General features: G+C 39.1%; 1 protein-coding gene across 1 annotated transcript in view; it reads left to right on the top strand.

Moving 5' to 3' along the window:
- Nucleotides 1–27,174, top strand: part of Chn2 (chimerin 2) — a 336,451-nt gene that overhangs the window by 299,765 nt on the left and 9,512 nt on the right. The window contains exons 8-9 of the mRNA XM_069996025.1: nucleotides 19,092–19,176; nucleotides 23,536–23,709. Coding sequence (XP_069852126.1) covers nucleotides 19,092–19,176; nucleotides 23,536–23,709 — 259 coding nt within the window. The remainder of the gene's footprint in view (nucleotides 1–19,091; nucleotides 19,177–23,535; nucleotides 23,710–27,174) is intronic.

Here is a 27,174-nt window from a genome sequence, read left to right as displayed (position 1 = left end):
GAAGGAACCTAACATATAGAGGAATGCAACTACATGAGAAAAGAGAGAGTCAGGTAGACCAGATGATGAGTAGCTGATGATGATCCAGGCATGGGAAACAGAGAACTCTGAGCAGCAGTTCTATTACCCTGCCCGCATCATTCTCAGGCTGACCAGTCTGCATGTGTCTGTATCACTCTCCCTCCTAGATTCACTCCTCCACCCCAGCTCTTCCAGGATACTCTTTCTCTCCACATGGAATAAAAATGGAGAGTAGAGGCCCACAATGTGTGAATGCCAACAGTCAAACACCCTATCCTCACTCTACCCAGTACTCCTGATTCTTCGGCTATCCTCTTTTCCTCTACCCTCTACCCCCCTGCTTTGCTTTTCTCCACAGTGATTCTCATCATGGTCAGATGTTTTTACATATCTGGTATCCTGCTTTCACATGATATGTAAGTCAGACTTTGTGTTATGGAGACTAAATACTTGACATAATCAACTTGAGAAAAAAAACATTAAAGCTCAATTTCAGAGTTGTTGTTTTTTTTGTTTTTTGTTTTTGTTTTTTGCCAGTCCTGGGCTTGAACTCTAGGTCTGGGCGCTGTCCCTCAGCTCTTCAGCTCAAGGCTAGCACTCTACCACTCGAGCCACAGCGCCACTTCTGGCTTTTTCTGCTTATGTGGTGCTGAGGAATCAAACCCAGGGCCTCATGCATGCAAGGCAAGCACTCTACCACTGAGCCACTTTCCCAGCCCCTCAGTTTCAGAGTTTTAATTCATGGTCTTTGGCTCCACTGATTCTGTGCCCATGATGAGACACAATATTATTGTGGTTCAAGAAAGTTACAGAAGCAGAGAGCAAGAATTCAGGAAATGGCCATGCCAAACTACCACTTGAAGATCACACACCTAACAACCTACTTCCTCCATGCAGGCCTCATCTTCCCTCTCTGTGTCCTTGCTATCCCTGCTTTTCTCTATTCTTCTCTTTCCTTCCCACTCTCCTTTTGCTGCAGTGGCCACTTCATTCCCTTGTGCAGTCTGGGCAGCAGCATCCTGTTCTCTCTCTTCATAGAAATATCTTAACTTAGCCCAGAATTTTCTCCAGAACAAGACTTATGATAAACTCTAGTGTACATATTTTAACACCAGCCACAATATCCCAATTCCAAATTCCCAGAAGGATCTGACTGGAACCAAGGTGCTGTCCTACTCAGGTGATGCTGGCCACAGATTTACGCCTGTAAACTGTGGAGCTACTGTGGGAGGCCTGGGAGTGGATACCTCCTGCATCTTTGTAAGGGAAAGGTCTTCTCTTGGGCAGGTCTCTCAAATGTATCAGCACTGATCTTTTTCCATGTGTCTTGAAGGTTCCTTACAACTTTACACCAGAGTTCTTTTTTTGGGGGGTGGTTCCGGTCGTGGGGCCTGAACTCTGGGCCTGGGCCCTGTCCCTCAGCTCTTCAGCTCAAGGCTAGTGCTCTACCACTTGAGCTACAGCACCACTTCCGGCTTTTTTCTTTTTGCTTATGTGGTGCTGAGGAATAGAACCCAGGGCCTCATGCATGCAAGGCAAGCACTCTACCACTGAGCCACCTTCCCAGCCACCAGAGTTCATTATTTTTGCCATTACGTTCTGTTTGAGGCAAACCATAAGTTACGTGGAGTACAGGTATTATTATTTTTATTATTATTAATATCAATTACTGTGAGCCCAGACATTTTGGAGTGAAGTTTGGATTTTCTGTCTTTCTGGGTTTAAGGAAGAGCCTCTGCCTCTAAGCTAGTCCTTCATCCAGTGTACTGTCACCATTTGTTATGTTGAAGCCTTAGAAACACTGGGAAACTAGTGAGATTCATTTTCAGCATCACACTCAGACCTCAGGCCTCAGCTGATTCTCCTGTCTGTTGGCTCATTCCACTGAATGTCCTCCCGAGACCTGCTGTCCCTTATTTCCAGACCTCAGCTCTTCCTCCACTTCATTCATTGCAGCTTTGCTGTCACTGATACACAATATACTTGATCTGAAACATCACTTGATTCCTGAGAAAGCTATTTAAGAAGTTGCTCAAAGTCTCTTTCCTTAGGTCTCTGTAAATCACTTACGATTTACGATTGCTCCACAGATGGCACCTGTGAGTCAGCTTTCTGTCACTGTGACAGAATAGGAGAGAAAAATCAACTTGAAAGGAGGAAAGGTTTATTTTTGGCTCACAGAAGTTTCATTCTATGGTTGCTTAATTCCATTGTTTTTGAGTCTGAAGTGTGGCAGAACATCATAGAAAGCATGGGGCAGAGCAAAGCCTGTTCATCTAATGGCCTCCATGGAGCAAAAAGAGGACCTGGAGTTCCTTGTGTGGCTTCTCTGAGTTTGTTGCTTCTTCTACCTTACTTTTGGAACACTTTGAACCTACCTTTACTCTGTGTCTAGTACACAGTGTTTTATGATTATTTGTTCAGATGCCTATCTACAAATATTTGCTCCTTGAAGCGAGTATCTCTGTATTAGTCATATTTAATTTCCTGCACCCACCTTTAGTGCCTGGTTCATGGGGCCAGGAAGAAAGGGTTGTGTGAGAGGTAGAGAGTAGGATGGGGAGACAGAAAAGGAAGAAGAAAGAGTGAAAAGAGAGAGAGAGAGATGGGGAAGAAGAGGAGGAAGAAAAGTAGGAGGAGGCCTCAAGTCCCCTGCTAGGTTGCATTTCCAGTTACCTAACTTCCTCTAACTATGCCCCTCCTCTGAACGTTTCCACCACTTCCCAATACTGCCTTTAGTTGGAACCAAGCCTTTATTGTATGATCTTTTAGGGAACACTTGAGAACCAAACACAAATAGTACATGCCTAATTTGAAAAGAGCTCGTTCATAAAATGACAGGTTAATTAATCTAGTAATTTTGTTTTAAATGGGTCTTTTCAAGACCAATCAGCATATTACTTTTATCCAAAGGAATCATATTCATGTCAGGGATTACAATCAAGAGTGGAGACACTTTTTGGAATAGAGACTCATGTACATGGGTGTCTGATCTGCTTACCAGGACCTAACTTAAAGTTTATAATTTGCTTTCTTGGCCAGCCTGATGACAAGACACTATCATAACTGTGCATAAACCCTTCACAACCTACAGAACCCATGAAAACAATGCTGCAATACACAGCTTGGGCTGCATACTAAGAAAGTGGCTTGTCCAGGTGACTTCACAAATGTCAATCAGAGTCCTGATCAACTGTTAACTCTACACCTGTTATTAATTTTATGTGAGTGATTTTTAGGACTACAGAACACACAATTCCAAGGACTGTTCTAAATGCCTGATTCTGGTATCTTTGTCTCAAGAAATACAGAAACCTATCTTTTATGTTTTGCTTGTAGGCATGGGAGTGAACACAGTTGGTCTTAGTGGAGCATTTTTTTAACATCCTAAGGAAAGGAAGCCATTGAGTCATTTATTCATTTACTGAGCAAATTCAGACAGAAGGTTAATTGTGTGCCAGGCAGCAGGAGGGTGGTGAGATGTGAGCCTTAACTCTTTCTCTGCTCAGGGGTTCATAGGCACAGTAGTTTGCTTTCAGGGAATATTTGGCAATGACCAGGGACATTTTTTTATATTATTACTGTTCTCACACCTAGGTGTGTTTCATTGACTTGTTGGAGAGGCAAAGGATGTAGATGGGCTAAACACCTTGCAATGTCTCAGCAACTAGTCCTCCAGTCCCTACATGGACAGCATTAAATGCAGAAACACTGTCCTAGACAATAGAGATCCCCAGGAAGTGTGTCTGTCTTTTGTTTTTCTTCTTTTTTCCTTACACTAAATACATTGTTAAATCAGCAGTTGCATTCTGTTATTATGACTCAAGAAGGTGGTTTTTTTATGTTGTTGTTCTTTTTTAGTCCAGCCTTTTCACATTTTATTAGAATAATATTGAAATCATGAATATTACACAAACATGAAAATAAACACAAAGGCAACTTTAAACATTTAGGAATTGAGTAGAAAGTATATATATACAATATGACTTTTAAATCCTGGTAACTTAAAACAAATAAGACTATGAGATTTTTAAGCAAGAATGGGCTCCAAGAACGTGATACTGATGACTTCTTGACAATGAGAGAAGGTAGAGCAAGAATATCTCACTTTATGCAATGAAATTCCCAAAATGTTTCATTGAGTTTTTTTTTTAGAAATTTAATCCTCCTTTTTTTTTTCCAACTCTGGGCTTGGGCACTATCCCTGTGCTCTTCAGCTCAAGGTGAGTACTCTACCACTTGAGCCACGGCACCACCTCTGGCTTTCTAGTGGTTTATTGGAGACAAGAATATCACAGACTTTTCTGCCCGGGCTGGCTTTGAACCATGATCCTCAGATCTCAGCCTCCTGAATAGCTAGGATGATAGGCGTGAGCCATCGTCGCCTGGCTAATCCTCCTTTGTTTTCATGTTATAGCCTTTTATTTGTCCAAATACTGTTGGGCTTGTTCATGTATCTTCCCAGCAGCTAGAGCAGTGCCCCTTGGTATTTCTGCTGTAAATTACTTGCATTCTGTTTCTTGATCTCAGTTTGACTGACCAAAGAAGTCTTCAGTTTTCAGTCTCCCAGAGATTCTAGCTGGAAACTTCTTTATGGAGTTGGTCAAAAACAGTTTTGGCTCTGTACTGGTGGCTCATACCTGTAATCCTAGCTACTCAGGAAGCTGAGATCAAAGGGTCCCAGTTCAAAGCCAGCCTGGGCAGAAAAGATCATGAGACTCTTATCTCTAATAAACTACCAAAAAGCTGATCACTAGCCTTGAACTAAGAAAAAATCTCAGGGACTGTGTCAAGGCCCTGAGTTTAAGCCTTACAAGCAGTGCACGTGTGCGTGTATGTGCGCACACGCGCGCACACACCCCCCCACACACACACACAAATGCCAGCATTGGCAAACAAGACTAAGTTATTGATCTTGTCTTAAGTTTTGCTGTAGAGCATCTCTTGAGTTCTACCTTTTTCTTTGTTTGTTTTGTTTTGTCTTGTTTAGTGTAGAAGAAAACACTACATTCATCCTGAAATAAGTCCATTGTATTCTTCTTACTCTTTTAAAAATTCATTTTTTAAATGAATACATTAATAATATGAAGGAGTTTCATAGAGTTTCATAATTCCATACATGTGTACAGTGTCTGCCAAACAAGTTCATGTACATGTATAATTGAATATGCATGATGCTTTCTTTATTCATCGATTGTTGGGCACTTTGACTGATTTTACAGTTTGGCTATTGTGGACAGAGCTACAGTACTCATGGTTATGTGAGGTATCTCTCTTATGCTTTGGTTTTCACTCCTTTAGATATATGCCCAAGAGTGGTATGATAAAGTCATAAGGTCAGTCTACTTTTAGTGCTTTGAGGACCCTCCGCCTGCTGACAGATAAACCCAAGGGTCTGTGGTTCATCTTGGGGAGCTCTGTCTTAGCATCCTGCTCTCTGGCAGCATCTGCTCAGCAGCTCTCACAGAGGGAAGCAAGTATCTCTGTTACAGAGTAAGTGATTCCATCCTGCTATCTTCTTACATCAGAAAAGGTTCACTTCGAGGTCAGTGTTCCATCTGATCGTGCAAGGATAGAAAGCCCCAAGTTTAATTTCTCACAAGTTAACTGTCACATGACTATGGGAAATACAGTAAATTATAGAAAAACCTTCAGCAGAAAAGGAGAGGCTTGTACTGTGCTACCTGAGACTATACTGTCTTCCTGCCCTCAGCAGACTGGGCAGAAGGCAGGCCTAGGCTAGACTGCCAAAACCCAATGGCTAATAGCTAGAAGTATGATCTCTAGGCCCCTCTTCCATGAATATAAAGTAGCCAAGAGACCTGCTTTCGGTCCCAAGAATACTGTTTTTGAAGTAAAACAAAAGAATCAAGTTCTCCCCTTCCCCTGCCACTTTTTTTTTTTAACTGATACTACTGGAGATTAAACTCAGGGCTTGGGCACTGTTCCTTGACTTTATTGCTCAAGGATACTTGGCCACTTGAACTCCATCTCTATTTCCAGCTTTTGGGTGGTTAATTGGAGATAAAAGTCTCACAGACTTCCCTGCCTGAGCTGGCTTTGAAACATGATCCTCAGAAGTGTGATTGCTGGGTCATAGGGGAGCTCTATGTGGAGTCTTTTGAGGAACCTTCATACTGCTTTCCAGAGTGACTGAACAAGTTTACATTCCCACAAACAGTGCAGTAGGGTTCCCTTTTAGCCACATCCCTTCCAACATCTGTTGTTATTAGATTTGATTGTAGCCATTCTAACTGGGGTGAGATGGAATCTCAATGTTGTTTTAATTTGCATTTCTTTTATGGCCAGAGAAGTTGAGCATTTCTTCATGTATCTATTGGCCATTCTTATTTCCTCTTCAGAGAAGTCTCTCTTTAAGTCTTTAGCCCACTTATTAATGGGATGGTTGTTTCTTTGAGGATTTGTTTTTGGAGGATTTAATTTTTTGAGTTCTAAGTATAGTTTAGATATGAGGCCCTTGTCTGTTGTATGGCTAGTGAAGATCTTCTCCCAGTCTGTGGGCTTTCTATTGATCTTACTAGCTATGTCCTTTGCTATGCAGAAGCTCTGCAGTTTCATGCAATCCCTTTTGTCCAACCTTTCTGGGTCTTTATTAAGAAAATTTTGGCCTGTGCCAAGGAGACCTAGGGTTTCTCCTATTTCTTCCTCTAATATTAGTTTTCAGGGTATCTGCTTTGACTTCGAGGTCTTTGGTCCATTTGGAGTTGATTCTGGTACAGGATGATAGATAAGGATCTAATTTGTTTTCTAAAACTAAAATTTAGTGTTTAGCCAATTTTGCTAGCACCATTTCTGAAGAGGTTGTCTTTCTTCCATTCTATTTTTTTAGCTCCCTTATTGAAGGTTAGGTGGCTATAGGTCGGCGGGTTCATTTCTGGGTCTTCAGTTCTATTCCATTGGTCCTCAGGTCTGTTCTTGTGCCAGTACCAAGCTGTTTTGATTACTATGGCTTTGTAGTAGAGTTTGAAGTCTGATATTCTTCCAGCTCTGTTCTTTCTGCTAGGGATTGTTTTTGCTATTCTGTGCATTTACCCAAATGATCACAAACAAGGCCATACTAAAGCTACCAGCACAACTATGTTTATCACAGCATTATTCACAATAGATAAGATATTGAACCAACCCAAATGCCCCTCAAGAAAATGTGGTATTTATATACAATGCAATTCTATGCTTCCATCATTTGATAGGAAATGGAAAGATTTGGGAAAAATCATAGTAAGTGAAAAAAGCCAGACCCAAAGAAATATAGGCCCATGGTTTCCCTCATTTGCAATAATTACTATACATCTAGGATAATTTTATCAGATGAGCAGAAAAGCTCAAAAGCTATATACATATGACCACATAAGATGATACTAAGTGAAATGACCCCCAAGATATGGACACAAGAGATCTTTCTTTGTCGTTGTTGTTTTTAAAGTGCTATGTGTTTTTCAGTTTTCTTTGTATGTTCTTCCCCCTGTGGCATATCCCCTGTTGTCATTGTACTTGATTTTGGTACCCTGCATCTTGTATATACATTTATATAATTTGGGGAGGGGAAAGAGAATAACAAAATGCTGAAACAAGAACATGGGATGACCCATTGCAACAACGATACCCACAAGACAGTATATTGGAAATGAACTTTACAAGTTTGGGTGGGGAGTAAGGGAGGTGGAGAAGGGAAGGGATAATGGGAGAACAGCAAGGAAGGGGGTAACAATGCTGGACAAGAAGTGTACTCATTGCCTTACTCATGTAACTGTAACCCTCTGTATAGTATCTTTACAATAAAATAAAATTTTTTAAAAAGAAACATGATCCTCAGATCTCAGGCTCCCAAGTAACTAGGAGTGAGCCACTGGTTCCTAACAAGTTCTGATTTTTAATATAAATAATAAAACTGATGATCTGATACAATATAGTTTTATTTGATATTCATGATTTTCAATCATTGTCCCAGGAGACATTTGGCATTGTCTGGAGACAACTGTGGTCTGTACCCATTGAAGGCTGCTACTGGCATGTAGTAGACACAGTCCAAAGATGCTGTAAAAAATATCCAAGAGTTCACAAATCAGCCACTCCACAAAACAAAACCAAACAAAAATCCTCCAGCACAAAATGTTAACAGTGACAGAGTCTAGAAATACTGATGTAAACTGATAAGAAGAAGCAAACATTCTCAACTGCAGCACATCACAAATAGCACTTGCCTCCAACCAGATTATGGACCAAGCTGATTGTACATTTGAGAGGTATCAACCCTCGCCCATCAAAACATGTTATAAAAATCACTAGAGACTACAGCCTTCCAGATTCAGCATATGAGAGATAAATAACATCCTGTTCATTTAGAACAGACCAAGTTGTTAGGGGCATGAGTGTTTGCTGCATGCCTGAGATTTGTCTTGACTATTCTTCTCACTCTTGTTTTCATTAAGTGACCATTCCTGGGCCATTTGTTAAAGGTACCTTATCTCTTGCAATACCATCTCTTTTTTTTTGTTTGTTTGTTTGGTGTAACTTTTGACTTCTAGGCAGACCCTGCCCAGTAGAATAGTCTTGGACAGACATTCTTCCTGTCTGGAGTATTTTCTTCCTGTCTGGGGTATTTTAGTTACTGCCCTAATGTTTACAAAAAAATTTTTTTTCTCTAAGAGATATTCTTGAAAATCAATAAACTTCAGAGAATCAAAAAGGCTAATCAGTGACTTTTTAAGATTAAGACATGGAGGTATTTTATTGAGATAGTAGATATAATAAGTCAACACCAACAACTTGTTCTCAGAGAACATCCACAGCCATCACAAGCAGCAGGTTGGCTAGAGATTGTCTTTGTAGATCCAGTAGACAAGTGAACAATATCTCAGCCGTGAAAACAAAACAGTGGCTTCTCCTCAAAAGGAAACTGGGCAGTGGGCCTAGAATAATGTTTAACTAACTGTACGTCCCCCCATTCCTATTGTGTTTTATTTCTGTGGAACTGTGTGGGGATAGTTGGGGTTATTTTCAAGTTGGAGATGTCAACCTGCATTTGTCTGGAAAAAGTAATTAAAGGCAATGGGATGCTTGTTGGGAAACAATGTGGATAGAATTAAGCAGAATGTTCATGTGTGGGGTTTTTAAAAAAATAAATATTGGACAAAATGGAATTTAAGAAAAATCTGTGATTTACTAGGCTAGCTTCTTGTCAATGTGCATTTTGTCAAAGCACTGTAAATATTGAAGCTACTCTCATCATTCCTGAATGTTGCATTTTCCCCCACTGTAGGGGTGTTTACATGAGGTAACTTTATCCATTGGAAAAGTTTTCAAGAATAGCATTGTATCACCCCTCTTTTTTGCACCAACCTGCAAGAAAAAGGATGTCTTTCATCGAAAACCTAGCCCATCACTGTCAGTTCTTGAAATGTTGTCCCCAAGTCATCTGTTCCCCAGTCAACCCTATTGCCTCCCCACTAACTCAACTTTCCAGTCTATGAACATCCATCCATCCTTCAAACTTTAGAAAGACTCCCCAACAACTCTTATCTACAGTTAACTAGCAGAAGAGGAGCTGTGGTTCAAGGGGAAAAACACTAGTCTTGAATTAAAAACTCAGGAATAGCACCTAAGCCCCAAGTTCAAGCCCCAGGACTGGCACCAAAAAAAAAAAACAAAGAAGGAGGAAAGAAAAAAGAAAGAGAGAAAGAAAGAAAGGAAGGAAGGAAGAAAGAAAAAGGAAGGAAGGAAGGAAGGAAGAAAGAAAGAAAGAAAGAAAGAAAGAAAGAAAGAAAGAAAGAAAGAAAGAAAGAAAGAAAGGAAGGAAGAAAGGAAGGAAGAAGAAAGTAAGAGAGGAAGGAAGGAAGAGAGGAAGAAAGAAAAAGAGAGAGAAAGAGAAAGAAAGAAAGAAAGAAAGAAAGAAAGAAGAAAGGAAAGAAAGAGGAAGGAAGAAAGGAAGGAAGGAAGAAAAAGAGAGAGAAAGAAAGAAAGAAAAAAAGAAAAGGAAAAAAAAGGTGTGTAAGCCTCCTTAAGCAGCATGGACATAGGCTGGTACTTGACCAGAATTCAACAAGTAGTGTAAAAAAAGAAGTACATGTAGAGAAAAAACAAAAACACAGGAAAAGAGGGATATAAATACTTCTACTAACTCATACTTCATAGCCTGAAAAAAGGCTTAAATGTATGAGTATTATCATGAAGGAAAGCACAAATTAACTGATTAAAATACCACTTAATGTTAGTATAAATCAACTATTATTTATTCTTTGTAATGAACTGTAAGGAACTTCCAGAAAGAATGAGACAAAATACAGATATGTTTTAAATAAGCATAGATAAATAAGAGGTAGGTTGTTGTAACAAGTTAAAAAAAAAAGGCCCTTACCTTTCTGGTTATACGATGAGGACATTATAAGGTAAGGCTTAGTAGAAAGAAGGTTAAGGAGAAAAACTGAAAGAGAATATTAAAAGCCAACTTTTCTTATTGACAATATTGTCCTTTTCAATCATATACTTATTAAATGACATTATAGGAACTGAACATTTCTTTTTGGTGTTAGTCCTGGGGCTTGAACTCAGACTTGGTTTGTGGTCAGTTTATGTAACCATTGCATTTGTTTATTTTTGCCAGGACTTTTTTTTTTTTTTTTTTGTCAGTTGTGAGGCTTGAACTCTGGGCCTGGGAGCTGTCCTTGTGCTCTTCAGCCCAACGCAAGCACTTTGCCCCTTGAGCCACAGCGCCACTTCTGGTTTTCTGGTGTTTAATTGGATAAAAGTCTCACAGACTTTCCTGCCCGGGCTGGCTTTGAACCGCAATCCTCAGATCTCAGCCTCCTAAGCAGCTAGGATTACAGGTGTGAGCCACTGGCGGCCAGCATCCAGGACTAATGCTTGTACTCAGAGCCTCATGTTCTTGTCTAGCTTTTTCTCTCAAGGTTATCACTTGAGCCACACCTGCATTTCTGGCTTTTGGCTCATTAGTTGAAGATAAGTTCCTCAGATCGGTCTGCTCAAACTGGCTTTGAAAAGCCAGGATCCTCAGATCTCAGTTTCCTGAGCTCCTGGCTCATTTGCTTTTTGTTGTTTGTTTTGTAGAGCTGGAGTTTGAATTTGAGGCCTTGTGCATTCTGGTTTACTAATTTGATTGGTTGTCTACCACTTAAGCCATGTCTCCATTACTGCCTTTTCCATCTATTTTGCTTCCTGATTAAATCTATATATCTGTCTCCTTTGTGTATTTTTAATTTATATATCCTGTTCTCCTTTGCTTTATATTCTCAAAATATTGTTATATTAATAATTAACTTAAAGTATTCAACAGTTACTTAATAGCTCTTCTACCATCCCTCACATTTTAAGGACCTTAGCATGCTTAAACTTTTCTCACCTTTAGTCTTTAATTTTTCACCCTTTTAACATCTAAAACAGTCTTCTGTGGAGAATGTTTTGTGCAGATAGGATTTGGTTATATTGACTCATATTTACAGTGTTCTTGTTCATTTTCAGGCTACAATGTTTGCTTCAATTAGAAGCATATTTCATATGTTATTGAGTGAGGACATAAAACTCCTGCATTTAAATGAAAGTATCTTTATTTTACCCTCCTCCAGAGTGATATTAGCTGACTATAAAAAATAGATTAGTGACATTTTAATCTGAACATTTTTGTGAAGTTATCTCATAATCTAGTGCCTTTGTGCTGAGAATTCTGCTTTTACCCTAACTGCTGTTGTTTTGGAATCAACATTTTTTTAAAATGGGTTTCCTTATCTTTTGGTATTTTTAATAGATATAGACTATTTTTAATTTATCTTTGATGAATAAAAATGTTTGATACTTGTTTAGCTCCTCAAAACATAAAGACTACATATCTTTTGTTAATTCTGTAAAATTTTAGCATGTTTTCTCCTTGAATGCATATATTCTCTAAACTTGACCATCTCTCACCTTCTCAGGATCATAATTCCTTTGATTATCTCCTCTTTCTTCTGTATCTCTAGGATCTTAATATGTCAATTCTAAAATAAGTCAATATGCCCTGATATCTCACATCTAAAGATAAAACAAACAAATGACAATCACCACCCCCTTCCTTTCACCCCATTGAGCTATCTTCTAGATGTTATAGCTAAACTTCCCAATTATTGTTTTGTTTCTTTGATCCTGGATTCTATCCTCACTAATTCAGTAAGACTATTCTTGCTAAAGTTGCCAGTGATTTCCACACATTTGAATCAATTATTTAGTACTTCATTAATTGGACCTTTTACCATTCAGTATGGTGGCCCATTCCTTCATGAAGTCATACTTCACCTTACCCATTGTCTTTTGAAATACTTTATTTTCTTGATTTTTCTATAGATATTGGAGCACTGAGGATATGGGGTTGAGCATCTTTGTTTTCTGCTCACTGTTGCTAATCGTTTTTATCTATTTATCCAATTTAAAATACCATGGTTATGGGTATTCCTCTAGCCACACAACTCCTCTGAGCCATCCAACTCCTGGGACACTCAGCTGAATATCCTAATAGCATTTAAACCTGGCTAACCCAAAGCTGACTCTTGAACTTCTTCCTAAAAGTGTGTTTAACTCAACAAACAATATGGCATATCCCTGGTTCTTAAGCTAGAAATCGGATTCATTTTTTTTTTATTGTGAAAATACTGTACAGAGGGGTTACAATTACATGGGCAAGATAGTGAGTACATTTCTTATCAAGCATTGTATCCTCCTCCTTTGTTTACCCTTCCCATCCCTTCCCATGCTTCCTCCCCACCCACCTAATCCTCCCCCCGCCCCAAGTTGTAAAGTTCGTTTTTGACATAACAACTTGTATTTCTCATTGTTGCAACAGGTCCACCTGTATCCTTATTTAAACGACTTGTTTTTCCCCTTCCCCTCCACAAATTATAACATCAAATACAGTGAAAGCAGGGGTTATACTATGGGGGAGGGACATACAAAGCAACAAAGAAATAATCTTATAATTGCGTTAGAAACAAATGCATGAAGGAAAAAAAACATTTAAAATACATATCTTAGGGTTTATTTTCCTAACATCACCTTATCTGACCTTTTCTGCTTGACTCAGACATATACTAGATATTGCAAATAAGGGAAATCATGGGTCATATGTTTCTTTGGGCTTGGCTTACTTCACTTAATATAATTTTTTCCAAATCTTTCCATTTCCTAACAAATGGGACAGTGTCATTCTTTCTGATGCAGGCATAGAATTCCATTGTGTATATATACCACATTTTCTTGATCCATTTATCTACTGAGGGGCATCTGGGTTGGTTCCATATCTTAGCTATGGTAAATAATGCTGCAATAAACATAGTTGTGCTGGTAGCTTTAGTATGGTCTTGTTTGTGAACATTTGGGTAAATGCCCAAAAGTGGGACTGCTGGGTCATAGGGGAGCTCTATGTGGAGTCTTTTGAGGAACTTCCATACTACTTTCCAAAGTGGTTGAACAAGTTTACACTCCCACCAACAATGCAGTAAGGTTCCCTTCTGTCCACATCCCCTCCAGCATCTGTTGTTAGTAGAGTTCTTGATTTTTGCCATTCTAACTGGGGTGAGGTGGTATCTCAATGTTGTTTTGATTTGCATTTCTTTTATGGCTAGGGAGGTTCAAAAGTTCTTTTTTTTTGGGGGGGGGGTCCGGTCGTGGGGCCTGAACTCTGGGCCTGGGCACTGCCCGGATTCATTTTTTTATTTCTGTCTTCTTCCAATACTCACATTTGTTCTATTATCAGGTTGTGTAATTCTTTTTTTGTAAATACTTTTAGAGGGGTTACAATTACATAAGCAAGATAACATTTCTTATCAAGCATTGTTGCCTCCTCCTTTGTTTTTCCCCTACTATCCCTTTTTTCCCACCTCCTCAACTAAACTCCCCCTGCCCTGCCTAAATTGTAAAGTTTTTTTTTTTGACATAGTGTCTTGTGCATCTCATTGCAATGGGTCAACCTGTATCCTTAGTTAAAAATTTGTTTTTTCCCTTCCACTCCCCAAATTATACCAACATCAAATACAGTGAAAACAGGGGTTATACTATGGTACCTTATAAATACATGGTACCTTATAAATACATTAGAAACAATAGCAAGAAAGTAAAAAAACACTTGTGTCCCTTTCTTAGGGTTCATTTTGCTTAACATCATCTTCTCTGACCTTTTCTGTGGATGTACAAGACACAATGTTGAAAATGAACTTTACAACTTCTGGGGCGGGGGGCGGGGAGGGAGGAATTGGGGAAGTGGGGCAGGAAGGGATGATAGGGCAAAACCAAAGGAGGAGGTAACAACACTGGATAGGAAATGTGCTCATTACCTTACTCATGTACCTGTAACCCTCTAGACATAAAATACTGTAATGAGCACATTTTTTCTCTATAGAGGGGTTACAGTTACATGAGTGAGGTAATGAACACATTTCCTAATACTGTAAAAAGGAGTTACAATTACATGAGTATATTTCCTATCAAGCATTGTTACCTCCTCCTTTGGTTTTTCCCTATCATCCCTTCCCACCCCACCTCCTCAACTCCCCCACCCCCAAGTTGTAAAGTTCATTTTCAACGTAGTGTCTCGTACATCTCATTCTTACAATAGGTCAACCTACACCCTTATTTCAGCATTTTGTTATTTCCCTTCCCCTCCCCAAATTAGAAAAATGTATATACAAGATTCAGCACACTGGAATCAAATACAAAGGGTTATACCATAGGAGAGGGACATACAAAAGAAACAAAAAAAATCACATGGTACATTATAAGTATGTTAAAAACAACAGCAAGAAAGATAAAAACCACTTGTGTCTCTATCTTGGGGTTCATTTTGCTTAGCATCATCTTATATGGTCATATGTTCATAGCTTTTGAGCTTTTCTGCTTTGTCCTACACATATACTAAATATTTTTTTTTTTTCTTTTTGGGTCCGGTCATGGGGCCTGAACTCTGGGCCTGGACGCTGTCCCTCAGCTCTTCAGCTCAAGGCTAGCTCTCTACCACTTGAGCCACAGCACCACTTCCGGCTTTTTTCTTTTTGCTTATGTGGTGCTGAGGAATCGAACCCAGGGCCTCAGGCATGCAAGGCAAGCGCTCTACCACTGAGCCACCTTCCCAGCCCCTAAATATTTTTTTTTAAGAAGGGAAACCATGGGACCTATGTTTCTTTGGGCCTGGCTTGCTTTGCTTGCTTTACTTAATATAATTTTTTCCAAGTCTTTCCATTTCCTGACAAATTGGAGCAGTGTCATTCTTTCTGATGTATATATATATATATATATATATATATATATATATATATATATATATATATATATATATATATATATAACATTTTCTTGATCCATTCATCTATTGAGGGGTATCTTGGTTGGTTCCATATCTTAGCTATGGTAAATAAGGCTGTAATAAACATAGTCGTTTGAGACAGAAGGGATACTTGGAACCGATTCTAGGAACTAATGCCTAGGTGGTATAATCTTTCATAAATTGAACAGACTAGGGAGAGGTGGTGGAAGGTAGAACCTACCTAGTTGGAGGCAGTGGATGGCTGTATGCACATTGTGGACCACTTCCTGTACTTCTCTCTGCTTCCTGGCTACCTTGAGGTGAGTAGCTTTCCTTCACTATGCCTTGCCGCCATGATGTTTCTGCTTTGCCACAGGTAGAAATGAAGCCAGTGGGCTATGGACTGAGACTTCTAAAACAATGAGTCAAGATAAATCTTTTCTCTTTTAAATTGTTTTCTTCTGGTGTTCTGTCACAGTGACAAAGAATACTAACACAGTCACCTACTTCTTAGGGGAGAATTGCTAGTGTAGCATACCTTAACACAGGCTCATTTAGTACTGCATCTTCCTACTTATGCCCTTAGGGAAAAGAGACCCTCACGCCTCAGCTTTGGGGTCAATGTAATGCAGACTATATTCCTTCACTCTGCCCACCCTTTGTGTCTGTTACACTAGCACAGGGCTTGAGCCCTGTGACCTGAATCCAGGGCTCTGATCATCACTAACAAGCTTCACAATTAGGTGGGAGACTCTCAGATAAAATGACAGGCTTCTCACAGATCTGTGACATGTTGTGGGTGCCAGGGTTAGTGGACAATCTTCAGACTGCTTCTTTGTTTACCACCCAGTACAAGCTAAGCCGTGGTACTAGTCCTGTGGGGAATAGATTCACCACTGTCCTAGGAGGGTTGGGGTGGTGGATGTGGGCAATGGTTTGCAACGTTACTGCAAAGCTGAAGACGAAGATGGTTATGTTCAAATGTTATAAAGCTTACTTCTTTGAATCATATACAGCCAATTTTCTTGAATAAAAGCCACCAAAGTTCCTGCAAAAAAAAAAAAAAACATAGTCACGCTGGTAGCTTTAGTATAGCCTTGTTTGTGATCATTTGGGTAACTGCCCAAAAGTGGGATTGCTGGGTCATAGGGAGCTCTATGTGGAGTCTTTTGAGGAACCTCCATACTGCTTTCCTAAGTGGTTGAACAAGTTTATATTCACATCAACAATGCAGTAGGGTTCCCTTTTGGCCACATTCTCTCCAGTATCTGTTGTTATCAGGTTTCTTAATTATAGCCATTCTAACTGGGGTGAGGTAGAATCTCAATGTTGTCTTGATTTGCATTTCTTTTATGGCTAGTGAAGTTGAGCATTTCTTCATGCACTTATTGGCCATTCTTATTTCCTCTTCAGAGAAGTTTCTCTTTAAGTCTTAAGCCCACTTATTAATCGGGCAGTTGTTTCTTTGAGAATTTGTTGTATGGCTAGTAAAGATCTTCTCCCAGTCCATGGGCTTTGTATTGATCTTGCTAGCTATGTTCTTTGCCATGCAACCAACCTTTTGTCCAACCTTTCTTTGATTTGTTGTGTTTTCTTAATAAAGACCCAGGTTGTGTAATTCTATATTCAAAATGCACCTCACATTTATTCCCTTGCCCTCTCATCCTGGTCTCAGTCTCTGTTCTGTCTCAAGGATCTTCTACATGGTTTCTAAATCTATTCCACTATTAGCACACTCCCATCCTTTTAACATGGTGGTCAAAATAAATGAATAAATAAAGGAACTTTCTGTAGGACTTAGATTAGAACCAAACACATATTCATCCATAAAGCATTCAAGGTCTTTAGGACTTCCTCTTTCCTATGTTGATCCTTATCTCAATTTCTGTACCTCTCACTCTGCATCTTCTGACAGCCCTGGCCTTCCGTTGGGCAATCAAGATCTTTTGTTCCTGCAAGGCCTCTGTTCATTCCTTCTGTTGGAATGTTGGCTCCCCTTTTTCTGTACAAAACTGGCTCTTCTCTTCCCTCAGGACACCATCCTATAGATTCCTCACTGATCATCATGGGTAACAGTGGGCCCTCTAAATCCCGATCTTTTTTTCTTCTGTATCCCTCTTCATACCATGTTTTGATGTAGTTTACATGACGTTTTACACTTAACTGATCTTGCCATTTCAACAGTATATCAATAATCCACTTTATTGCCAAAACTAGCCAGCAACTTTAGTGTTTCTAGTAAAGCATTCATTATGAGTGAATTTGGGAAATGTTCAACTGTTAGTAGGACATTTTACAAAGAGTTTTTCTTTCATACTAAGATCAGTTTTAATAGGCCTCAATGAATCATGGCATTTAGCCTATGAAAATGTAAGTACTCCTCAGCATAGATTCTCTGTATTCTTACAAGGAACACATTGTATGTGTTGAGACATACCCTTGCAGAATACGTCTCTGTTTAAGTAGAAAACAATTTTGAAAGATTTGTTTCCTTGTTTTTCAAAACACAAATAGTATTATGGGCAAATTTCAAATCATAAACTGAAATGCAAAACATAATTATAGTTCACTGCATTGCATGAATTACTTTTTCTTTTACTTATTAATTTTATCTCATTGTTTTTACTTACTTGTAAATTCCATATGACATCTACCCATTACTAATGTGTATGAATAATTAAAGAGATCCATGTGATATTATTTTCTCTCAAATAGAGCTCTAATGAGTATCCTCCAAACTGTGACCCATACTTTTTTATTAAATAAAAGTAGTCTATTAAAATATGGTCTGCATTTCTTTTATTTTTATATGCCTTAGATAATTGACAATTTTCATTTGGAAAAAACTCAGAACCTTTTCATATGTGCCCCTAATAGACTTACCTGTGATGGTTTTTGGCTTATCATGGCCCCATTTACTTGCCTCTGCTTCTTGAAGTCTTTACTGACAGAGGACAACTATTTTTATTTTGTATTGTTTCTGTTTTAACTTATGACATAATATATGAGTCTGTTACAAGAGGAACTGTAGCTAAAGTCTGAGATAAAGATTATCCCTACTTTGAGATTTTTGAGCTATTTAACAACTGACTAACACATAAGCAGATATTTCATTGGCTGATGCCTGAGTCATCCTGTACTTTGGCCAACCAGGAATGATTCCCAACTTATGTGAAAACCACACCATGGCCTGCTGAATATAGGCTCTGTGTGTGGGGAAAGTGATTCCACAGACCCTATTCATAGCCTGCATTTTCAGACTATTCTTTCTTTCTTTTCTTTTCTTTTTTTTTTGGAAGTGGCTCAAAGTTTTGGAACTTTTCAATTGTCCCATAATCATGTCTTATTTATACCTGGCTGGATATTCTATAGATAGCCGGAGTAACTTTAGTCAAAAGGACATGGTAATTGACTTGTGCCTTCCAGAACTTGCTGTGCTAAATGCAGGTCAGGTTATCTTGGGTATGAGCACACAGTGCCTTGTTTTGGGTGAAGAGTCTCATTTCTTACCTGATAGAATGGCCCTTGATCTTACTGTTTCTCCACATTCCTTTCTGCCTTGGTAGCTCAGTGGAGGATTTCAAAGATCAAAGGACATCTCTGTTTTCTCCAGGTCCATTTGTAACTCTGCTCACTGGAAGAACAAGGTCCAGCCAGGGACGACTCTTGCTGATCCCATTGTTTCCCAAGATCATCCATGTGTTACATTCAAGGCCACCTGCCCCTAGATAAGTGAATCTCTGATACTATTTTTTTTTCTTTTGTTTCACAGGTCCATACATTCCGAGGCCCTCACTGGTGTGAATATTGTGCCAATTTCATGTGGGGGCTGATTGCCCAAGGAGTCCGCTGCTCAGGTAGACACAAAACTTTCTTTCTCCTTCTCTACTTATGTGTACTACCACCTCTCCAGAGCTGGAAAGTATGTCCACATGAACTCAAAAGTCTTAATTTATGGAGTGTTTAAAGCCTCTCTTGTGCAAGTAAAGAAAATTTATCAAGCAACTGTGTTTCTTTAAGACCTATCTGACTCCCCAGATGGTCAGTAGTCTTTAAGGTGAATATAATTAGTTCTACTGGGACTGTATAAATCAAAAAGCTGTGCTTGTTTTCTATTCGATCTTACTAGAAAGGCAGGACATAAACCAAGTAATAATACTAGTGAGCATTTGCCATAGACACTAGGCTCAGCATTTGCCATTTATCATACCATTTCCCATCACCAAAGACCTTAGGGAAGATGCAATTATCTCCCATTAAATGAAAAAGGAAATGAGTCTTAGAAACAATTGTTAATTGCTTTCTGGCCACATAGTAAGTGGTAGAACAGGAAAAATTGAAAAGCGGTTAGACTCCAGAGCCCATGTTCAATTTTTTTTGCCATCAGATCAACAGTGAAACTATATATTTTTATTTGATATTGTATATTGTCAATGTAGTTGGAAATCTAGAGTGTTTTTTCTTTCTAACCTAGAATTGGATATACCTGTCCTTTGCTAACAGCAAACATAGTTGAACACATTTTATTAAGATGCATTGCACAGAAATGCCAAAAGGTTGCCAAATGAATGTGTTCACTGAGCTTCCAAGGGGTTGTGCTGGGATCTGGAACAGCCTGCTCCAGTGTTAATCAAGTTTCCACTGACTCTAGGGTTTGGTTGTTTTTGTTCAAACAATTCTTTGCAAACACTCCATTCATGGAATCTTTCCCATAGTGCCTATTTGGGATCTAAGGATCATACAGCCTCAGACTTCCTCTGCCTGGAATGTCTTTTCTTACCTCCCACTCTGTTGACAGCACAGTCCCCTGCATGGTCACTTGGATGGTTTAAAGCATTCTGCTTCCGTATCCCAGATTCCTGAACCAGGGGGCAAATCCAGTAAGAGACATCCTCTCCAGAAAGTTCAAATACTCTAATAGAAATTGACTTGCACAAAGTAAAGGATCTCCTAGCTAAATCACTGAGTAGTATAGACTAACAGAATTACTCAATGGTCCTAATTTGATCTGCCCAAGCTGAAACTTACCAGAAAGCATGGCTCATTGCTGGTATTATCCAATTTTTGCAAGAAATTAGTCCAAAGTCAATATTTTTTAACAGATGTCTGGGCTTCACATTAGCTGTGATCAGCAACTTTATCTAGGATGAAGGGTTTGGGAACTTTTTTCAGATTTTATTTTATTTTTCAATAGAGCACATTCTAAGACAATAATATTAATTCTCTCCAACGGGTACTTTTTGACCCTGTGTTTCCTCCAAAGAGCAGAAAGGCTGACTGCAATCATTAAAGGTTAAAAGGAAGCATGGTCATTGTTGTCAGTTCTCCATAATTTAAGTCTTTTTAACTAATCTAGACTTTATTTGTACCACATGTAACACATGTATGACACATGTAACACAAGTATAAAATGTAACACATTTTATGCATGTTACACAATGCCTTTATTTCAATAGATCATCAATAGTTAACTCTACAAGGAAAACCATCTTAGCGCTTCAGATGTTAAATTGCATTTGTAAGAAAATTCAAAATGAATTACCATATGATCTGGAAATTCCACATCTGGGCATACACTCAAACATTTCAGTGTGTAGACTATGCTATTTTATTGGTAGAGAAATTCTGTCAGTGGATACCAACTCCTACCAAGGTTTTAAATGTGTTTGTTGAGCTTAAAATTACCTTTTCAGCTTCACTTCTTGATATGAACTTTATAAATAATTACTCTAAGTCACCACATTATATGGTATTGTCATAAATTCTAAACTCCCAGATACTCACAGTGATGTAGATTTAGATGAGATTTCTACTCACAGGTGTCAGAAAAAGGCAGGTCCAGGGAAGAATGGCCTCCCCAAATTGCTCAATAAGGAGAAAGAGACTGAAGCCATAGGCAGTTTTCCAGGAAATGCCAATGGTCCTGGGCCGTTTTAGACCAAAGATTGCTACAGAAAAAGTAACTATGTCTTCTGCAAAGGGGACATCAAGGACCTAAGAAAATAATACAGCAGTTCTTCAAGGAAATAGAAGGTGCAATCCAAAAATTTATACGGAACAATAAAAGACCCCGAATAGCAAAAACGATCCTCAACAGAAAGAACAGCGCTGGAGGAATATCAATACCAAATTTCAAACTCTACTACTAAGCCAGAGTAATCAAAACAGCTTGGTACTGGCACAAGAACAGACCTCAGGACCAATGGAATAGAATTGAAACCCCAGAAATGAACCCACAGACCTATAGTCATCTAATCTTCGATAAGGGAGCTAAAAAAATAGAATAGAAGAAAGACGGCCTCTTCAGTAAATGGTGCTGGCAAAATTGGTTAATCACTTGTAGAAAACTAAAGCTAGATCCTTATATATCACCCTGCACCAGAATCAACTCCAAATGGATCAAAGACCTCAGAGTCAAAGCAGACACTCTGAAAATATTACAGGATGGAATAGGAGAAACCCTAGGTCTCCTGGGCACAGGCCGAAATTTTATTAATAGAGACCCAGAAACACAACAAATCAAAGAGACGTTGGACAAATGGGATTGCATGAAATTGCAGAGCTTCTGCATGGCAAAGGACATATCTAGTAAAATCAATAGAAAGCCCACAGATTGGGAGAAGATCTTCACTAGCCATACAACGGACAAGGGTCTCATATCAAAAATATACCTGGAACTCAAAAAATTAAATCCCCCAACAACAAATCTTCAAAGAAACAACTGCCAATAAATAAGTGGGCTAAAGACTTAAAGAGAAACTTCTCTGAAGATGAAAGAAGGATGGCCAATACACACATGAAGAAATGCTCAACCTCTCTAGCCATAAAAGAAATGCAAATCAAAACAACATTAAGATACCACCTCCCCCCAGTTAGAATGGCTATAATCAAGAACTCTAATAACAACAGATGCTGGAGGGGATGTGGACAGAAGGGAACCTTACTGCATTGTTGGTGGGAGTGTAAACTTGTTCAACCAATTTGGAAAGTAGTATGGAGGTTCCTCAAAAGACTCCACATAGAGCTCCCCTATGACCCAGCAATCCCACTTTTGGGCATTTACCCAAATGTTCACAAACAAGACCACACTAAAGCTACCAGCATGACTATGTTTAGTGCAGCCTTATTTATCATAACCAAGATATGGAACCAACCCAGATGCCCCTCAGTAGATAAATGGATCAAGAAAATGTGGTATATATACACAATGGAATTCTATGCCTCCATCAGAAAGAATGACATTGTCCCATTTGTTAGGAAATGGAAAGACTTAGAAAAAATTATATGAAGTGAAGTAAGCTAGGCCCAAAGAAACATAGGTCCCATGGTTTCCCTTATTTTCAATAACTAGTATATGTCTGAGTCAAGCAGAAAAGGTCAGATAAGTTGATGTTAGGGAAATGAACCCTAAGATATGTATTCAAATTTTTTTTTCTTTCATGCGATTGTTTCTAACACATTTATAAGATTATTTCTTTGTTGCTTTGTATGTCCCTCCCCCACGGTATAACCCCTGCTTTCACTGTATTTGATGTTATAATTTGTGGAGGGGAAGGGAAAAAACAAATCGTTTAAATAGGGATACAGGTGGACCCATTGCAACAATGAGACGTACAAGTTGTTTTACATCAAAAATGAACTTTACAACTTTGGTGTGTGTGGGGGGGGGGGAGGAGTGTTGGGTGGAGGCCTGGGGGAGGGAGGATGGGAAGGGATGGGAAGGGTAAACAAAGGAGGAGGCTACAATGCTTGATAAGAAATGTACTCATTATCTTACCCATGTAATTGTAACCCCTCTGTACAGTATTTTCACAATAAAAAAAGAAAAGAATACAGCAGTGCCCTTTATAAACCATGATTATTGAGAAAAACCAAATGCTAATGCAAAAGCCCATTGTGAACCCAAGCTTAAGGGGAAAACGTGCAAACAACCTGGTTAAGTCCTAAACTATCTCAACAAGGTGTCCTATTCTCATGATCCAGTAACAAAAAAAGATTGGCAGGGGGGAAAAACACACAACAATTATGTAAGCTTAGTGAGTCAAGGTGAATCTCATTTTCATTTAGTGGAGAATCTTACCTCTACATGGAATGGGTGTTCCAGAAAAAGACATCAAACAGTTGGGTGTTGCTGTTTTTATTTTTGGCAACATATAATTTGTGTTGGGCTTTGACAAAAGGGCTGGGCAAGGCTAATGTGGCGTCTCTGTTTACAGACTGTGGATTGAATGTACACAAGCAGTGTTCCAAGCATGTTCCCAACGACTGCCAACCTGATCTCAAGAGGATCAAGAAAGTGTACTGCTGTGACCTCACCACACTGGTGAAAGCCCACAACACGCAGAGGCCCATGGTGGTTGACATATGTATCCGAGAAATTGAAGCAAGAGGTTTGGAAAATGCTCTATCCTAGACTGCTATAGTAGTATACTTTCTACTCCTTATTTTTTACTGTTATCAAAGGAAACTGACACATTCTGCAACTCTTGTTGGTAAAACGACCTGCACACATAGAAACACATTCAGGAAAATAACCTATGTCCACGTACTGGTGTCAGTTTCTATTTCCTATAATAAAAGGAACTACCATTCACAACTTTAAGAAATTCTTATGTGGCATGGGAAATCAGAAGGACAAATGCACATTGCAGGTGACCATATTAAAGCACCATGGAGTTAAAGAGGAAAATGTCTTATTCTTATGTAAGGACACTTAAGAACAACTTCTGATGGAGAGGGGTTTTGAATTGGATCTTTAAAAGTTCTTATATTGAGAGGGTTTTTTTTCCTTCATTGCTATTTTTGTTTTCTTTTCCTTTTGTCTTGTTTATTTGTTTATCTGCCTTTGGGAGGGAAAAGGGAGTACAGAAGTGGAGGGACAGAGGATGAACGAATGCAGCAGCAGTTCTCACTAGACACTATGTGGAAATTGAACTCTACAACTTGTGAGTGAGAACTGGGAGGTAAAAACTGGGATAGAGCAAGAGAAGGGGTGACGTTGTCTAAAAATGCACTCTTTACCTGACTTATGTAACTTTAACTCCTTTGTACATAACCTTGATAATGACAATTTTTATTTATTTATTTAATGTATAATCTTTTTCTAAGTGCTTCTATTGACAAGAGCTAGGCGCTCATGCCTGTCATTCTAGCTACTCAGAAGGATGAGATTTGAAGATTGTGGTTCAAAGCCTGTCGGGGCAAGAAAGTCTGTGAGATCCTTATCTCTAATTAGGTGCCCCAAAAGCCAGAAGTGGAACTGTGACTTAAGTGGTAGAGCACCAGCCTTGAGCAAAAAGTCTCAGGAACAGAGCCCAATCCCTGTGTTCAAGCTTCACACAATAAACACTGACACAATAAAAAGAACTTAAGTAATAAAATGGTTGGTCTACATATACTATTACCTTTCAGATAAAACTCCACTTCTAATATTGGTCATGTTTATTTATAAGAAAACATGAAAAAATTGTAAAGATCTATGCAATGAAAATATCGAGACAGCCAGGCACCGGTGGCTTACCCCTGTAATTGTAGCTACTCAGGAGGCTGAGATCTGAGGATCACCGTTCAAAGCCAGCCCAGGCAGGAAAGTCCATGAAACTCTTATCTCCAATAAACCACCAAAAAAACCGGAAGTGGTGCAATGGCTCAAGTGGTAGAATGCTAGCCTTGAGCTGAAGAGCTAAGGGACAGAGCCCAGGCCCAGAGTTCAAGCCCCACAACAAAGAAAGAATGAAAGAAAGAAAGAAAGAGAGAGAGAGAGAGAGAGAGAGAGAGAGAGAGAGAGAGAGAGAGAGAGAGAGAGAGAGAGAGAGAGGAGAGAGAAAGAAAGAGAGAGAGAGAAAGAAAGAAAGAGAGAGAGAGAAGGAAGGAAGAAAGGAAGGAAGGAAGGAAGGGAAAAAGGAAAGGAAAGCAAAGAAAAAAGAAGAGAAAATATCAATGCAATAAGGAAAACAAAAACACTTTCCAAATTGCACTGGAATTCTCTTTATTTTTGCTTTCTTTGGCTCCTATTCAGTATCAGTGTTCATACTGTGATTAGCTTAGAAGAACTTGAATTGCTGGATATAGCTTGGATAACCAGTCCATATATAAGACCTTTGTAATGTTTTAACTATTTATTATATCCATTTATTATATCCTGCTATAGTTGATGTCTATCATAGTATGCATTGGCTTAACATATCCTATAAGTGTCTAATCATTGGCCAATTATTTCATTCATTCCAAAACTAAACAAAACAGAATGTTGTAATTTGTTATCTTTATTTTAGGAATAGGAAATTATTCTCTCCACTGGAATATGCAAGTCATAGCTATTCTATTCCCTGATGACTTGCTCCTCCCTTTTCTCTGCTATGGCGCTCACAGCAATAAATGCCCTGAGATCTAGAGAAGACATTGGTGTAAAGGCTGGGGTAGCTAAGAGGAGAGGGGGCTGCCCTGACTCTGGGGGAAAAATAGGGACAGTTGACCTGGGTCCTAATTTCTGGAATTTGGAAGAAATCGTTGTCAAAGACTGAAATTACTTTTATGGTGAAGTTTGGATCATCCCATGGGTGATCTTCATCTGAGAAAATTCAGTAATCCAAAGTTACCACTAGGTCTGTTATTTAGGAGCATAGTACTAAGCATGCCTATTACAATGGATAGAATAGCACAAATTAGGCATTTATGTCAGCAAAGTCTCAGTGGGAGATTAGAGCTACAGAGGCCTGAGCAAGTATGTGGAACCCAGTGATCCACTGGAACAAAACTCACCTGATATGTTCCCAACTGTCTGGCCACCAATGTAAATGTGACCTTAAGGAAGTTGCTTATTTTGTCTGAATGGATTCTTCCTTTATTTATAAAGTGAGTGTGTACTCAGTTGTACCTCATAAGATAATAGTTGCATTAAAATGAGTTTACACACAAATGATCTATTACAGTTGCCAACATATGGGACTTGATCTGTGTTCTTGCAACGTCTCTTAGGATGGCCAACTCACCTAATTCTACCTTCAAACCTGTTAGCAGACTCGTTTACTTATATGGGTTTTAATGTTGCCATAAAAATGCCAAACTATGGTGTCTTCAGCAAAGTGGAAACCAAAACTTATCTCTCCAGAAACAATCTCAGCACTGGAAACAGTCCAGGGCTAGCTGAGCAGTTCCATGATGGCAGGAATCCAGGCCCTGCAATTTCCTGTTATACTTGAGCACTATCTTCAGCTGTATGATCCAACTTTGTTAACTCCATCTCATCTGCAGTCCAACCAATGGGAAGGGGAAAGAGATTCTTTCCCTTCAGTTCCACACCCCAAAAGTATATACTTTTGCTTCTGTCAATTTTGTACTCCCCAGAATTTAATGGCTATGCCAATCAATCTGTTGAAAAAAAAGTTTCCATTTAAGACAAAAATGAGAGCATAAGCATCAGAAAATCAGCTGGCATTCCCTACTACTCTATGAACTCTAACCCAACCCTCATTACTTTCTTCAGGGATTAGCTTCTCAAGAAGAGCTTCCTAAATGGTCTCTCCTCCCAACAAACAGGGGCTACTTCTTTGTAGACTATTATGAGGTCACCTCAGTGAAGTTCATGTCACAACCATACTAAGATGAGCTTGTATACACTGCCACCAGGAATACAATGGTACCCAGGTTTCATCTTGTGGGCCACCTCTAGTTGATCAGTGGCAATCTGGTCAGCTGATATTGGGGCAAGAGATCTGAGGTCAACTAAGAATGTTGGCTGTAGTCACAAGAGAGAGCAGATGATAGTGTTTGCACCATGTGTTTGTAGTCTCTGATGCAAATTAATGGAAACCCACATAAATGACAGATAATACATATTTGCTAGGGCAGGCTTG

Source organism: Dipodomys merriami, unplaced genomic scaffold (genome assembly GCF_024711535.1).
Source record: "Dipodomys merriami isolate MVZ:Mamm:240054 unplaced genomic scaffold, mDipMer1.0.p SCAF_5, whole genome shotgun sequence".
Classification (NCBI taxonomy): domain Eukaryota; kingdom Metazoa; phylum Chordata; class Mammalia; order Rodentia; family Heteromyidae; genus Dipodomys; species Dipodomys merriami.
The sequence above is the reverse complement of the archived record's forward strand: the minus strand, read 5'-3'. Positions and strand labels throughout refer to the sequence as shown.